This window comes from Ambystoma mexicanum, chromosome 2q (genome assembly GCF_040938575.1).
Source record: "Ambystoma mexicanum isolate Mex_15411 chromosome 2q, UKY_AmexF1_1, whole genome shotgun sequence".
Lineage (NCBI taxonomy): Eukaryota > Metazoa > Chordata > Amphibia > Caudata > Ambystomatidae > Ambystoma > Ambystoma mexicanum.
In genome coordinates this window covers 330,172,055-330,188,996 of record NC_090924.1, presented here as the reverse complement: position 1 = coordinate 330,188,996, position 16,942 = coordinate 330,172,055, and the positions used below count along the sequence as shown (strand labels likewise).

At 47.1% G+C, this 16,942-nt stretch overlaps 1 protein-coding gene across 4 annotated transcripts in view; it reads right to left on the bottom strand.

The window, feature by feature from the left end:
• The window catches only part of TSC2 (TSC complex subunit 2), a 1,437,517-nt gene that overhangs the window by 256,718 nt on the left and 1,163,857 nt on the right, over positions 1–16,942 (bottom strand). For all 4 annotated transcript variants that reach the window (XM_069647328.1, XM_069647330.1, XM_069647331.1 and 1 more), the window contains one exon: positions 16,421–16,507. In XM_069647328.1, coding sequence (XP_069503429.1) covers positions 16,421–16,507 — 87 coding nt within the window. The remainder of the gene's footprint in view (positions 1–16,420; positions 16,508–16,942) is intronic.

Sequence of the window (16,942 nt, the reverse complement as noted above, 5' to 3'; positions counted from 1 at the left end):
CGAAAAGGAAGACAGTAGCCGTGGGTTATGATCTCCAGAACCCACACATCTGAAGTAATGGCTTGCCACTCTACAAGATGCTGCGCCAGCCTTCCCCCAACCGGCGAACCATGGGACATGGCCTCATGACTGAGTGGGAGCGGCTGCGGCGTTACCTGAGGGCAAAGAGGCAACTGCCCGAGCGGCCTTGGCACCACGGGTACCCTGTCGTCCACCTCTGGTACCCCTGCGATGGCCTCTTTGACTGCCAGCTCCTCTCGCTTTACTGAAGGAGGAGTAATAACGAAAGGAACCACCCCTCCACTGCTGTCCCCTAGGACAAAAAGGCGGAGGTTGGCGAACTGCAGCGCCCAACGACTTCACTGCAGCTTTTGAGGTCTGCAACCTCTCAAGGCTCTCGTCAGCCTTGCTGCCAAAAAGGTGTTCACCATCAAAGGGCATGTTGAGGAGCCGGGACTGCACATCAGGCGCAAACCCCGACTTCCGCAACCACGCAAACCTGCATATCACGGTGCTCGCCGCCATGGACCTACTGACGCATTCAGCTAAGTCCAAACCCGACTGAACGGACTCACACATGGCATCCTTACCATCCTGGACCAAAGCAAGGAAACCATCCCGTTCATCCCCTTCGGGAACATGTTCAGCCGCTAACGCAACACAGTTCCACAGAGTGTGCGTGAAACGCGACAAGGCACAAATGGAGTTGGCCGCCTGAAGCGCCATACCACCAGAAGAAAACACTTTCTTCGCCCAGCCATCAAAACGTTTGTCGTCCCTATCAGGAGGGATGGTAGGGTACGACGCCTGCTTTGCCGGGGCCGTGGCCGCCTGCACCACCAAACTCTCCGGAGTGGGGTGCCTGGTCAAGTAGCAGGGGTCGCCACTGGCTGGACGGTATTTTCGCGACAAGGATCTGCCCACCGCCGGGAGACTCTCCGGAGCAGTCCAAGCCGCCGCCACCCTTCTCTGTAAAGCCATATGGAACGGCAGAACCGGGTCAGTTGGGGGACCAACATCAAGGATGTCTGTCAGATCATCCTGCACAAAGTCCCCTGGGGGAGCAGACCATCCCAAGTACTCAGAAACCCTAGCCATAAGGCGCCGGTACGAGGAATCAGCATGAGAGCCAGGCTCAGGCCTACAAAACTCCACCTCCGGAGAGGTGTCCAGTCCACTGGCATCATGCAGTGACTGTCTCAACTCGTCAAACTGACTATGGCCCGAGACAATGTCATCCGGAACGTGACTAGGAACCAGGCCATCAGAATCCTCATCCGCCTCTGAAATATAGTCCAGGTGGCGAAAAGAAGGCACTCGAGAGTGCTTGCTCTTAACCAGAGCCTTCCTAGGGGGTCCACCCGTGCCCTGGGGTACCTCCGACACGAAAGGCGTCGATGGCGTCGAGCGAATCGGCGCCAGTGTCGAGAGAACCGGCATCGGCGCCGAGAGGATCGGCGTCGACGTCGAGGAAATCGGCGTCGACGTCGAGGAAATCGGCGTCGAGGAAATCGGCGTCGACGTCGAGGAAATCGGCGTCGACGTCAGATGCAGCGCCTCCAGAATCGGCGGCGTCGACACAGCCCTCGAGGCCGGAGCCCCGAGCGTGTCCCTCGACGACCTGAGCGTCGACGGCATCGACGACTTCCTCGGAACCAGAGCCTCGAGAAAGCCCGTCGACGCCCTCGATGCCACAGACGTCGATGCCTTCTTTGAAGACCTCACAGGTGCACACGGTCTCGAACGCGTCGAGGACCGGGACCTGGAACGGGTACGTCGAGAGCGAGTCCTCTTGTCCGAACGGGACCTCTCCCGTGATTCGTGCCGACCACTCTTGCGAGCGGTGTCTCTCGACCACACACGACCGACCCCACTCGGGGGCGCGGACGGCTGAGTACCCTGCGACTCAAGAATCGCCAACATCTTCTTCCCGAAGGAAGCCCATTCCTCCGGCGTCGCACGGCTGGAGGGGTAAGCGACGTGCCGGGCAGAGCCCTCCGAAGAGGACCTGGAAGACGACCGGTGTCGGCGCTTCCGAGAATGCCTCGAAGAGGCTGAGGAGTGGCGAGACCGACTCCTAGAAGGAGACCCACGAGACTTCCGACGATGACACGGAGAGTCACCCCTCGAATCATCCGTCGAAACCCCCGCAGACTTCGACTTCCGGGGTTTGGACACCCGACCTACCGACAACTTCTTCTTACGTTCGCGTAAGGCTTTGGACGTGAGCGACTGGCAGTCGATACAGTCATCCGTGTCATGGGCCTCCCCGAGGCACCAGAGGCAGGCGTCGCGCGAGTCCGTCACCGACATCTTGGACCCACACTCCCCGCACTTCTTGAAACCCGGACGCGGGGTCGAAGACGAAGTAGACATCTTCAGAAGGAATTTCACAAACGAACAGGTTCGAAGAACCGAGAAGAACAGAACTCCAAAGAGTCGAGGCGTTTGAACCGAGAAACACGAAGCAACACGTTCGCGGAAAAAACGGAACTGAGGCTATGGGCGTCGTGCGTCCTACTTATCACATCGGATGACGTCGGACGTCGGAGGAGGTCCTCGACGACGGCGCATCGACGCAAGAGCCGAAAAAGTTTCCGAAGCAGCACAGCTGTGGTGATTACATGTCATAGATATGGAATACGTCGGAGGACCCAATCCCCTCGAAATATATTTATACAGAAATATATACACATACATACACATATATACATACATATGATACATTACTCACTGTAATCGTACTTCTGATGCTTGTATCTGCTAAGATTCATATGCTATGCATAGGCCGACATCTAGTGGTAGCCGCAGAGTATTACATTTTTTGTTTTCGAAACTCGAAGACTAGCGAGACGCGTCTGGAGAAGGTGGTGGGTTGTTGTAACGCTCACCTGATTCCCACGGAGGCGCAGGTCTGGCTTCGAGTGCTGATGCTTCTTCAATGGTGAAGCGCAGGACTCTGAAGATGGACAAGAAGGGCCCTCTACTCTGGCTTCTCCGGCTTGCAGGAATATTCCCCTGTGCGTGAAAAGGGAGTATTACCTTCTGACTGAGTTTTGCTCAAGCCTCCCACTCTCTTCCAACCCTCCACGATACCCTTCCACGATTCCCCGTGAAGTCTCACCTTAGGGTCAGGAAGGATGAGCTCTCCATCCTGCTTCTGATGCAGGGGCGCGTTGAAACCCAGTTACTTCACTGGATTGAGGATTGATGGGAGTTCAGGTAAGCTTGACTATTCAGGTAAGGCTCTGTAAAAGTTCAGTTGCAAGTTCAAAAGTCCAAGCTTAATAATAATGTTCATTGTCTTTTTGCAGCAAGCGCTAATGCTTATGTCTTTTTTCCCCTTAGGGGCCGGGGTTCGGAATGCCGGAGATATGGCGCCGACCCAAAGTGAAACGTGCAGTTCCAGTTCCAGTAAATGGCAGGTTAGTTCTGGATGAGCGCTCGGGAACTGTCTTTGCATATGCTCATTCAATGTCTTTGTCTTTTTTCCCCATAGGGGCCGCGGTCCGGAAAATGCCTGGAAGCGGCAAGTACCGAAATGAAATGGGAATGATCCAACAGGTAAGTCTTATTCCCTTCCTTCTCTCACCTCTTATTCTTGTCTTTTTCTCTAGGCTCTGGGAAGTGGCTGTGTATCCGGATGATCGCTGCTGAAGATGGAGGAACCCAGGAAAGGTGAGTGAAATGCAGCACTGCAGCGATCGTAACAAAATGCTTTTAAAAATAATGTCTTCCCTTTCAGGATCGTCGGTGATGTCTCTGTGGTGCAGATTTAGCTGTAAGGTCTCTTGTCTCCCTTTGCAGGTGACCCAGGATGCTGACAGGCGTGGCTGAAGTCCAGATGCAGGAGCTGACACGGTGAGCGTCCAGCTGCGAGGAGCAGAACAACGCGAAGCGTGAGTTGCTGATCGGGTGTGGTTTAAATAGCTTTGGAAGAAGTTCCAAAAGTGTATCCTTCCTCCGATCAGGTATGTATCCTTCCCCGACCACACCCAGGTGGAAAGTAATCCCACAGGTAAAGTAGTTCCATTCAGGCCTCAAGAGGGCCTGGATGTGGCAGCATGGTCTGCATCAGGTAAGTGCACCTTAAAACACTTAAACACATGTCTAGCTTTATGAGCCTGGCGCCTAAGGCGCCAGGACAGGGGTCCAACATGAGCCTGGCACCTAAGGCGCCAGGACTTCGTCCAAAGGGCCCCAGCTTGGGCCCGCTGGCGCTCCCCTGGGGGAAATGATGCCTGCCTCTGGGGTTGCTGGGTCGGACCTGGCTCCTTGGAGGTAGGCATCATGACAGTTGTGAGAAGGTACAGCGGCAAATAGATGTTTTAGCACTGCTTGTCCCACCTGTGAATCTACGTTGGAATGTGTGTCAATGCAGTCATGCAGAGTAAAAGTATGTATGGAACTCTATTGTAGCTGCTTTGCAAATGGCATCCAGTAGGACGTTGCAATAAAAGCCAAAGTAGCTCCTGTACCCCTGGTAGAGTGAACTCTTGGTGTGAAAGGCAGAGTTTTATTTGTTAGGTAGTAGCAGATCTGTATGCATTTCACTATCCATCTGGAGATGGCGTTTTTTTTAAATGTGATCATCTTACCTGCTAGGTGCTATGGAGACAAAGAGTTGGTTTGTTTTTCTTAGCTGTTTTTTTGTCTTGTTTACATATTAAAGAACTGCCTTCCTTACATCTAGTGTATGGAGGTTTTTCTCAGCTGAGTTTGAAGGGCTTAGAAAGAAAGAGGGTAGTTCAATGGATTGGTTAACATGGAACTTGGATATGAACTTAGCTGAAAACCTAGGGTGTACTCTTAGTACCAACTTGTCTTTGTGGATAACAAAAAAAGGGTCTTGCGTTGACAACGGTGGTAGTTCACTGACTGTTTTTATGGAGGTGATGGCCACCAGAAAAGCAGTCTTGTATGTTAGGTGTTTAAGGCTGGATTTGTGCACAGGCTCAAAGGGAGGACCAATGGGCTTTGCAAGTATCACATTGAGATCCCACCTTAGAGGCGGGTTAGAAATGGGGTGGGGGGTAAAGCCGTTTTACTCCCTCCATGAATGCCTTAACAACAGGGACTTTCCCCACCAGGACACCTTGTTTTGAGAAGCAATGTACGCTGATAGAGCTGCTAGTTGAACTTTAATGGAGTTGATTAGTAGGTCAGAGTCTGGTGTTTGGCTTACGTGCTTCTTTGAGGATTTCCATTCACCTTTCAGATCGTTTTAAATGTCCAAACTATGACTTCAGGAGCCAAGCTGCCAAGGTCATAGATTTAGGATGTGGGTGTAACGTTGTGCCCAGTGTTGGGTGAGCATGTTGAAGGGGCACAGGAGCTTGACTGGATCGCACATCGCCAGTTTATGCAGATGCGGAAACCAAGATTTTCTCCCCAAAACAGGAGCAACCAGGATTAGAGTTACTTGTTCCTGGTGCATCTTGTGCGCTGTCCTGCTCAGGAGCGGTGTTGGGGGGAAAGGTGTAGGCAAGTTTCCCTGACCATCTCATCCACAGTGCGTTCCCCCTTGGATCTGGTTTGGGGAAACCTGGATGCGACTAGGCTTATGGTGAACAAGTCCAAATGAGGATAGCTCCAGAGGGAAAAGATTTAGTTTGACATTTCTATGCTGAGCAGCCACTCTTGCTCTTCGGGTAGGGGATCTCTGGCTAGCGAGTCTGCTAGAGAATGGAGTTCCCTTGGAACGTGTTGACACTAGGAAAATGTTCGCTTGAGTGCCCACTTCCACACTATTTGGGCTAGCCTGGACAGACTTGGAGAGTGTGTGCCTCTCTGCTTGTTTATATTAAACATGGCAGTGCTGTTGCCTGAGAACTTGTACTGTTTGATCTGTTAGATGCACTTGAAAGGTTTGTAGGGCCTTGAGCACTGCTCGCAGCTCCAGAAGGTTTATGTGATTCTGGGCTGTGATCTGTGTCCACATGCCATGTGCTGTGTAGTGAAGGTAATGGGCTCCCAATCGGAGAGTGGTGCGTCTGTCGTAACAATCGCTTGCACTGTAGGTTGTGAAATGGTTTTCACTTTTAACAGATTTTCCTTTATCCACCAGCGTAGCGCTTGAAATAGGGTTAATGTTAGAAAAACAACTTCTAGATTGTCCGACTGACTACTTGCCTGATGTGTGTATGGATCCAGGTAAATGCATGAAGCCATCATCCCGAGCAAGCGACTGCTTTGCGTACGGTTATATGGCGACCTGCAAGATACTGAGGAATCTGCAGCAGTATGTTTTGTACTCTTTCATTTGACGGGAAGACTAGCCCCTCTCCTGTCTTTATGATAGCTCCTAAGAGCTGTTTGTTTTTGCTTGGAACGAGACTTGATTTTTCTCATTGATTGAGAATCCCAATTGGAACAGAAGATTGATTGTTCTTTGGGTATTTTGCTTTCAACTTTGAGGGGATTCCCCCGTTATTAGCCAGTCGTCCAGATAAGGGTACACTGGGATTGATTCTCTGCATAGGTGTGTCACCACTACTGCTAGTACCTTGGTGAACACCCTTGGAGCAAAGGCTATGCTGAAGGGTAGCACGTTGAATTGGTAGTGTTGATTTGTTATTTTGAAGCGCAGGAATGTTCTGTGCGCTGGGAACATTAAAATCGGAAAGTATGCATCTTTCATGTCCAAGGTTGTCATGTAGTCCCCCTGTTTCAGCAGTGGGGTTACTTCTTGTAGCATTGTCATGCAGAATTTCTGAGGCTTGACATAAGTGTTCGCAGGGCGCAGGTCTAGGACAGGGCACATAGTCGGGTCCTTCTTTCACACAAGGAAGTACATTGAATGGATACCCTGGTTTACCTGGTTTGTCGGGATGATTTCTATGGCGTCCTTTAGCAGCAGTGCTTAGACCTCTTCCAGCAGGATGTGCTGTTACTCCTGCGTCATTTGTGTTTGTCGTGGTTGGGTGGTGTTTGTATGAGTTATATGCAACAGCCTCCCACCACAGTGGAAAGTGCCCACTTGTCTGACATGATCCCCTCCCATGCGTGGTTAAAATGAGAAATAAGACCCCCTACTGGAGAGGCATGGGAGGGGACCTGTAGCGGGTGGTCATTGCTTTGGTGGGGTGGAGCCTCCTCTTGAGAAGGAGGATCTGCCTCTACTTCTGGACCTTCTGTGGCCCCTTTGAAAATTTTGTTGGGCGAACTGCCTCTGCAAGGAACCCCAGGATGAATTCTGCCCGCCCTGGTTGTAGTTGGAGTACCGCTGGGAGTTTTGTCCTCTAAAACGGCATGTATTAAAACCTCCTCTCTGCACAAAAAGGTTTGTGTGTGTGAGATGATCCAGAGATTTGAGGGTGTCATATTCCTCTTTAGCACTTTTCAGTGTGTCCTTGACCGCTTTACCAAATAATGCCTTGGGCTTGATAGGCATATTCAAAAGGGTGGCTTGGGTCTCCAGCTTGAAACCTGACTGACGTAGCCATACCTGGCGTTTGATGAGGGTACCCTCAGCAACAATCTGCCCTGCATGGTCTGCTGCATCTAGATTATTTTTTAAGATGCAGCTAGCTACCGGTCTACCTTCAGCTACTGTTTGTAAGAGGTGTGTCTTTAGGGGCTCTGAGCCAAGTCTTATTTGTTGTGAGAGCTTGTCCCACTTGTGGCAATTATAACTGGACAGTAGCATAGTGTTGTTGGCTATCCTTACTTGATAAGCAGCCAAGGAAGCTACTTCTCTTCCTAGGGTGTAAATCTTTTGCTCTCCTTGTCAGGAGGGTCTTCGGCAGAGGCTAAAGGTGTGCCCAATCTCTTCCTTGTGGTGGTCACTACTAGAGAGTCAGGCTTTAGCTACCCCCTAATGTACAATGGGTCTGATGGGGCTGGTCTAAACATTTTCTCATTGCAAGGGTTGACTGCCATTAGTTTAAGGGAAAGTAGAGAAGGCTGAATGGGCCTTTGGACAGATTAGAGCATTGGAATGAACAGTGTTGCAGATCTAGTATCCCTGAGGATGTCCTCTACAAAGTCTTTATCGACTTGTGCCTCCTGGGTATTGATTTTAGAGTGTTTTGCCGCTTTTAAAAGAAGATCATTATACTGCAGCTGGTTGTGCACAGGGGAATCAGCCACTGGTAGGTCAATGTGGTCTGGGGATTGGATGATGCATACATCATTGTCATAGTATTGATCTGTATCCTCCATGTCCCCTTGGTCTCCTTGGTTTGCTAATGAACCAGGGGTCATGGGAACCTAGAGTGTCATAATAGTATAGGTCATCAGACAAGTCTTTGTTAGGCAGAAACCTGTGCAGTTCCCTCTGGGACCACTGCAAAAGATTTAGGACTACAGGTGTTTGGCAGTAAACCCATTTGGTAGCAGTCTGTACCACACAGATTCACTTGGTAGCTGTGGCTGAGCAGTCAGACTTCCCTCAAGAAGAGTTAGGCAGTATACAGAGTATTCACAATAGGTCGAGAGAACACAATAGAACAAGTAAACACTGACCAGGGCTTGGTGTAAAAGAGATATAATTATTTATTTAAAACCACATCTAGAAAAACACACATGCACTAATAGTAAGCAATTCAAAAACATGGTCACTAAAAGATATACACTCCCTTAAAAGAATATTAGATAAGTCTTAAGTAAAGCCCCACTTACTTTCAGACAGCGGTGAGTGCTTAACGTAGATGGCACTCTAATAATTCGTTTTAAAAAGGGAGAGAAAAACTGAATAAATTGAAACAGATCCCAACACTTTTTCACGAACACAACAAGGGAGGAAGGCAAAGTAACACTAGGAATTCAGAGTCAGTAGGCCGGATCCACTTAAGAGGATCCAAACGAAATGTGTCGAAGGTCACACGGTTGCAGTGCACGAAAGTCTTGTAACGGTTCAAAAAGGAGTTGGACCAAAGAAAGGGACCAGTTAGAGGGTCAAGGCGGCCAGCCCAGTCCAGAAGGTTAAGGGGTTATTATTACCTTGTAGCAATCTTTAGAAAGGGAGGCCTGGCGGACACAGTACCTTAAAGTGGTGAGAACACTCCAGCGGGGACAGTTGTTCCTGGCAGCGGATGCAAGTCAGTGCTTCACCGGGGGGAAGAGAGGATCTCGTCGGGGCGGAAGACAGGAGTCCGTTGCACTGCCAGGGAAGAAACCAGCCGCAGAGTTTCTCGGGTACAAGGAGCGGTCCGTTGATTCGCGGTTCAGTGGTGAGTGGCTATCCGGCTGCCGGGGTGCTTGGCACGGGCAGTTCGACCACAAACCGGTCTGGGGTGCGAAGAAAGAAGGTAAACTGGTTGTGCCCACCAGTCAGGGGAAGAAGCATCTCCAACCGGGAGATCTTCTCTGTCGTCGGGAAGTGGTGAGTCGGTTCCGCAGGGCTCCACCGGTGGTGTCGTCGTGGTAGGTCGGCCCAGCTTCTGCCTCATCGGATTCTCAGGTCCTGTGGCGACTTCTGACGTTCCAGTCCCCAAAGCCCTGCTTTTATGTAGCATACCCCCATTCACTCAGCCTAGCTGTCAATCAAACATGATAAGTGGTGAGCCGACCGGCTCACCACTTGGGCCAATCACACAAGAGTGCGACTTGAGTTACCAAGGTAACTCAGTCCAGGGTGCCTAAACCCCCTCCCACACCCCCTGTGGTACGCAGACAGAGTGGCACCACTTTTGGAGGCTTCTGTGGAGAAGCCCGCCAAAAAGTGGAACAAAGGGCTCGACTTGGGTTGGAGTCACAGAAGAGAACACAAACGCCATTTTAGAATCCAGGTTTCCCCAAGTCCTGGCAAAAAATACCAACCGGCGAATTAATATTAATTAAATAAACCGGCGGTATGTTCGAGGCTATGAGAATTAAATAATTAAAGTTGGTAGCCTCGAACAATGGGAGAATCCCATAGGGAAATATTCGCGGTCGAATATAAAAAGTAGTTTTCACTGACACCAGCCAAAACTCGATCAGGGGGGACGGAGACGTGCCCCCTCGACTAACAGACCCCGGGGCAATCGAATTGCCTCGACCAGTACGTCCACAATATGATGGTTTGTACTCGTTTCTGTTCATAATTTGGGACTAGTAAAGCCAATGGTGACTTTACATGCCCTGGGAGACAGTAGTCAGTCCCAGGGTATGGAGTCTATGGTGGGGTGTCACAGCACGGAGGGTGCTGTGTAACACACATCATAAAAACACATCAGACCCTATGGAGTAAAGGACCCTATAGCCCATAAAACACATTAACAGTCAAAGGAACACCATACATCATGTCCAAGAGTGGGAGAAAAAGAGTCTCACTCTTGGCAGGAGAAAAAAAAAACTCCAGAAATCCAGCAAAGCTGCTGGGGGACTCACTAGGTTAGGAAATTCAGCCTAAAGAGAGAATTCTCCCCAACAGTCTTGATAGGTAGATGTACTAGGTTGTGTTAGGTCCAAGCGTGTTCTTTTAGCGTCAGGCTACTTGTTAGCTGCTTCACCTTGACGGGGCCCCTGGAGGTTGGTAAGTTAATCTGTGCGTTGATCCCCAAAAAAAAAAAAAAATCAACAAAACTAGACATTCTCCTCATAACCCTATCAAACTGTTTCGGGTTCATTGGGAGGATACCATGGGAGCAGGTGCAGGGAAAGGCTCTGGAGCAGGAGGCAGTTTGTGGTGCATTGCCCCTGAAAGGGTGTCCCTAGGAGCAGAGTATTCCTTATCCTTGGAACCCTACGATTTTGAGGGTAGGGGAATCAATGATTTGGATTTTTTCGACGTCAATGCCTTGAGGGAGGGTGTCAGAGACATGTTTTTAAATGAGTTCACTCATCTTGGAATTTTTAGCAGGGGCCATCGAACGCGATGGCCCAGAGGACAGGGATTTCTCAGACCTTCCCTTCGACACCGCATGTGGCTTATCGGTCGACAACGCGGTCAACTGTCGGCCATGTGGGGTGTATTTAGTGTGGCTTGCAGTGAGTGCCTGAGTCGACGGGTGTCTTCTCTACAGCAGAACCGCCAGCCTGCCTGTTGGAGTCGGGGGCTCGCAAGCGGGAATCCATTGAGTCCCGATCACCTTCTGCATCACTTAGGACGCCGATGCTGCCATCGCTGCGGGCTCCCTCGACGTCCACGGCGGCATCGGCCTGCATGGCGTGGTGGGACTAGCGTTTAGTTTCCCGGTCCTTTAAATATTTTGGTCCAAACAGTCTGCAGGTTTTGCACTGTTTTCCAGAATGACGCATAGGGAGGCAAAGGTTACACTCTGTGTGAATCCTTCCAGGGAAACTTCCTGTTACAGAAAGGACAGCAATTATATGGTGTTTTCCATAGTATGGAAGGGTGGAGGCCTGGTGGAATAAAAGGAAGTATAGGAGGATTAGGCATTCTCTAAATGAGATGGATTATGACCTCCACCCACTCTCCCTACTGAACAGGGCTGAGGCCCGGGGCCTAGGTAGCCCGCAAAGTTCGTCGAGGCGGGTCGTTGTTGTTGACATATGGTCTTGTCTTCGAAAGCCGTTGCCAGCGATCTTACGGTGTATGGTCGTCGAAAGGACAGAAAGAAAGTCTAGTAATGGCATTAGCCAGAAGCAACTCTGCGAATTGCGTCCCACTATGAACCCAGAAAAAAACAATCTGAGGGACCTTGACACGTGAACGATCATGGGTACAGTGGACGTCACACTAGGGATAGTATTACTGTACGCCCCGTTGACGTCCCTTTTTGAGTTTTGAAAACAAAAAATGTAATACTGTGCAGCTACCACTAGATGTCGGCCTATGCATAGCATGTGATCTAAGCAGATCCACAAGCCTCAGAAATATATATATATATATATACATATATATATATATATATATCATTGCCTATAACAACATATGGAAGACACCAGTTTAACATATTTAGAATAGCTTGTAGGATTGTGTAATATTGTACTTTTTTAAACACTTTTTTATTTTGCATTTGTTAAATATCACAGTACAGTATCACGATCAATTAAATTTCTGTACATCAACCACCACCCCCCTCACCCCTCAAACCCATGAATTTCCCAAACTTAACTAAACAACTAGTAACTCACAGCTATTACTTGACTGGAGATCTCTCATAGGGCCCTCCTGTCCATTCCTAGGATCCCTTCTGCCCACTTCTCCCATATACCTTCATCTTCCCTCCCATATCCCATGCCTTCTCCACGGGGGTTTTGTCATCCGGCAAGCTTTACAGTAAACACACCAGGGCATTCCAGGCCGCTACATTCTCCGAACTCTCCTGCACCTCCACCAGCATGTCTTCATACCATACTCCAACCATGGACCAGAATTTTATAGTATATTTAAAAACCCATTCTCATATTATATATTTTGGAACCCATTACTTACCTCATTTCCTGCTTGAATTTGTTATTTTTCAATAATTCTTCATAAATAAGAATTCAACTTTTTCTTTCCTTTTGTATACTTTGATTTCTGTGATTGAAATTAGACATATTCGATGCCTATTGTATACAAGTTCTTTATATTGAGCTTGATCTAGCAAAATAATATAAACACAAATACTCCATCAAAAGTAAATTATTAATTTTCTTGTCAGCTTTGTAAAGCATCACTCATTATTGTGTGGCGTCTGTGTGGTGGTCATCCAGCAGCACCAACTTGAATTTAGTTTATATAGGTAAATCTGTAAAGCTCAAAGATGGACTTTACCTTTTTGCTACTAGTTCTGCCATTTTGAAAGGTCATTTTTATCTGACAAAGGTACTCCAACTGAATTGGTAAACCTATCATGTCGATTTTTTACAAACCGACATCAACTAAGACTGACTTTACTAAACAGTTAGTGGACTTCAAAGTTGTGCAATAATGTTATTTGCACTGGTAAATTGTACCCAAATAATGTCCTTAGTAGTTAACAGTTTTTGGGGTGCGTATCGAAATTAAAACCATTTAACATCATTTCATGTTCATTGACAATTTATTTGATCAGCAAATAATATAAAAAAGAGAGCAATAATTTGTAATGAAAAGTTAAACTTGTAACAAAATTCACAGGCACTGGACATTTTCCTCATTACTGAAGAAACTTCCAGTTAACTTCAGCGAATCATATATACATTCATTATTGTCCATTTGGTGTAATCGTATTGCTTCCATTTGCCATGACCAAAGATATAAATGCCTGTTGTAACATTAGATTTCGTACATCAGTTAGCATTCACTTTTAGATTGTGAACTTAAAGATGCACACATTGAGCTTCTTGTCTTTATTCAGTCCAAAAGTGGTTGTCTTATACTAGGAAATCATTTTGCCTCCATCTGTCACATCATTTTATCTCTATGCCCTCCTCTACACTCACAACAACATACTTTTGAAATATCTTCAAATTCATGTTTTTCTTTCCAATGTGAACCTACAGTAAAATCTGCCATCTTTCAATTTCATAGTTCTGATGTGCTCAGTAATTGTTTCTCTACATTTTCTTTTTGTGCTCCCAACATATGTCTTTCCTCATAGACAAATAATTACATTAAGTTGCGTTATAGTTAATACATTGTGTAATAGTGTACACAATGTGTAAATCAGTGTAGGAGGTGATTCTGTCCACTTATACTGGATTTGCAATTGTTGCATCTGCAACATTTATAAAAACCATTTCCATTTCATCTTTCTTTTGTGTTGCAAAATGTCTGGTACGCAGTATGTTTTTTTAATGTCTTAGCTGTCTTAAATGTAATCAACGGTTTCAAAAATTCTTTGACTTCCTCATCTAATCTCAAAATATTTTTCAAAAAATGTAGCAGTTTGCAGCCATTGATTTTCGCCCACTGTACTCTCAAAATATGCCAGTGTTTGTTTAACCATATTGATCAATTTACTTTCAGAATCATACTTTGTTGTAAACCTAGCCTCTCTCGTATCATCACAAACATTCTTTAAACGTGGTACTAGTAAATCCATTCTCAGTTTGCTCTCAAGACTAATCTCTGCTTTCCGTACAATATTTCTTTAATAACCTCTTTGGTAGAAAGTTTCGTCTATTGAGTGTTTCATCATTAACAGGTATGATATTGTAGCAGCATTTCAAGATATTTGCAAGCCAAATAGCGCAGCATTATGCATAACCTGTGTATAATTGGGGGATTTCACCCCACAGGGATTCAGCTCAAACGGAACCAGAAGTGCCTAAACCAGGATACAGAACACACTAACCTAACCCATAATTTTCAGCATACTTAACCCCCACAAAACTCACACAACCAACTCTCTCCCAGCAATCCGCACACACTTTACCACGCGCATCAACACATAGACAGCACCTACAGCACACAAGGCCTCACCTGATCCGATACTTGCACCAAAGCCCACCACTCGATGCATACCAAGCTGAAGCCGCCAACAGCAAACCACCTCTCCCACTCTCCTACTCCCCTCCTACCGTTCTCCCGACTAACCGTACCCACCTCTTCCTGTTTACAGACCCGCCAGAGCACCTGGGGACCAATTCCGTTGGTGATGGTGCGCTATACAAGTACCTTCAACATAACATAACATGACATAACTATAGTAGTCTGAGCACCTAGGCTTGTCCTTTTGTGCAAAATATTTAAGGACATGAGCATGTCTTTGGGTCAGCCGTGGTCAGGCTTAATCCTTCTACATTTCCAGGGTGTTATTGTGAGCCTGGGCATGTTGGATTTATGCACAAGGAATCAGGAGACCAAAGCCCTTCAGCTTTACACACCACTAGGCCCAAGGTTCTGTGGACACGAACGCTGGGAGGAAATGTAGGCATTTTAAATGAAGCTGAGTTTGGGATCGTGGATCCCCTGGGACCAAAGACCAGGACAAGTCTATCTAGAAAATCCTGTGGACAGATGGTCACTATACAGTGATATTCATAGTGGTTTGTGAAACATGACTCAGACACAGATGTCTAACCAAACCCAGTCAAGATAGGCAGCAGAGTGGCGAGGCTTAGACTCAGAATAGGTGCAAGAGTGGTCTAGGGCTACAACGAGTACACACGGAGCAACATAATTCCAGCTAGACAGTTAAGTACAAGAAAAACAATGATTTATTAGGCCTTTTAATTACACACCAAGCAATGAAACCTGTAGACCTATATTGTCAAACACTTACTACAAAACACAAATACATTAATCCTTCAAAGAAGATAGAAAAGGCATATGATTCAAAACCAGTATAAAGCAAGTAGTCCGTTTTGGTCCGTCACGGTTCATGAATCTCGGTTGCAGGCACCTTTCAGTTGAACACTCATGGGATGGAAAGGAGAAGACTTCTGCGAGGCAGGTAACCCCCAGGACACCTCCAGGGAGCGAACAAGACTGATTGTAATGGGAGTCACCGCGGTCAGGCGCGACAGTCAATCTTCCATGGATGAACAAAAGAGCAGATCCTGCACAGTTTCCACTAATCATGTAGGCTGAAAATGCAGGAGCAGGTGTTTTACAATACAAGCTGAGGATCCCTCAACTTCCAGGCCTGCACAGGGAACAGTGACAGCTGCAGCAAGGTAGCCTAGGAGAGAGCTGGTCAGTCCACCAGTGGGTCCAGGGACACTTCAGAAGTCACAGATGCTCGAGCAGGGGTCGAGACATGTTGTCCAGGGGCTGACAAGGGTGTTTTGAGATCAAGCAAAGAAGCAGGGCTTCACCGGGACTCAGCTAGAGGCAATGCTGATCTGCTGTAACAGTCGTCCTGAGGTCGTCTGCACATCTTCGTAGGGGTCTTGGCTCCAATTAGGATTTTTCAAATGGCTTCACGAGTGCTCCTTTTATCCAAGGGCTGGACTGTAAGCTCGCCCGATTTAACCAATGGTAAGTATTTGCACCATTCACCCTGGTAGTGGTTATCCAATCGTGCATAGCCACTTGCAACAACATCTGCCCAGAAACATGCATTCAGGCCCATATATATCGACTAGTACCAGATAGTTGAAGCCCCCACATCCAGGCTCTCACAAAACACCACTTTGCCAGGGAAAGCAGTGCTTCCCCCTAGGAAGGGGCTTCCAATATATGGCAACTGCCTCTTAACAGCCATTTGGGACAAATGCAAAGGTGCATGAGTAAACTTTTAAAATATGGTAGAAAAATATCCACTGCCACCAACAAATCCTAGACACATTTTAAATACAACCAAAAAGCCACCAAACAAAATGTTTCGAGGATACAAAGTATCCTAACTACACATGACTAAGTAACAGTGTCATGTGCAAGTTAAAAATGCAAGAAATCATTGAAAAGACAGTCTCTCAATATGAACAGTCTTATGTACTGATCAGTTTCCCCATAAGAGTGAGTGAAAAAAGACAAGTAGTAAGAGAGACACACTTGCAATTAGTTTCCACAATGCTCAGCATAAAACCACTTTAATCAGCATAGCTCAACTGAAAGTGCTGTTCTATGAACGTCAGTCTTGAACTGTTTGACACTGGCCTCATGCCGAACTCCTACCTGTCCTTCTCCGACATATAGAACTCCAATCTTGTGGGTGTCATAAGACGGAATCTGATCCAACAGCTTCACAGACCTTTCAAAAGTCTGAAAAAACAACAAATGAAGAGCTTTACTGGGATGAACATATTTAACAATTTAATTCTCATCTGTATTGTTCATTCTGATGAGAACAATTTTCTTTCTATAGATTCTTCTCGTTTCAAATGGTTCTACTCAGCGTGAGGGGTCGGAGTTCAGAGACAGATACTGGGTTGTTTGGTAGTTCAAATGTTTTTATTCAAATAATGAAAAGGGGATGGAAACATGCCTCACTAGCCCTATTTGTATGAGGGGCTTCCCAACCTCAACAAAGCTAATGAGACAGTCCTTGTCAAGATGTCTAAAATAATGTTCACTGTCCTGTGTCCAAAACCTAATCGGACCCTCACACTCTAAATACTACAAAACGTACTACAAGGGAAAAAATAAACTGCCTTTCGACTGCCCCTTTGCAGCCTTCTTCAGCTCATGTGTACTAAG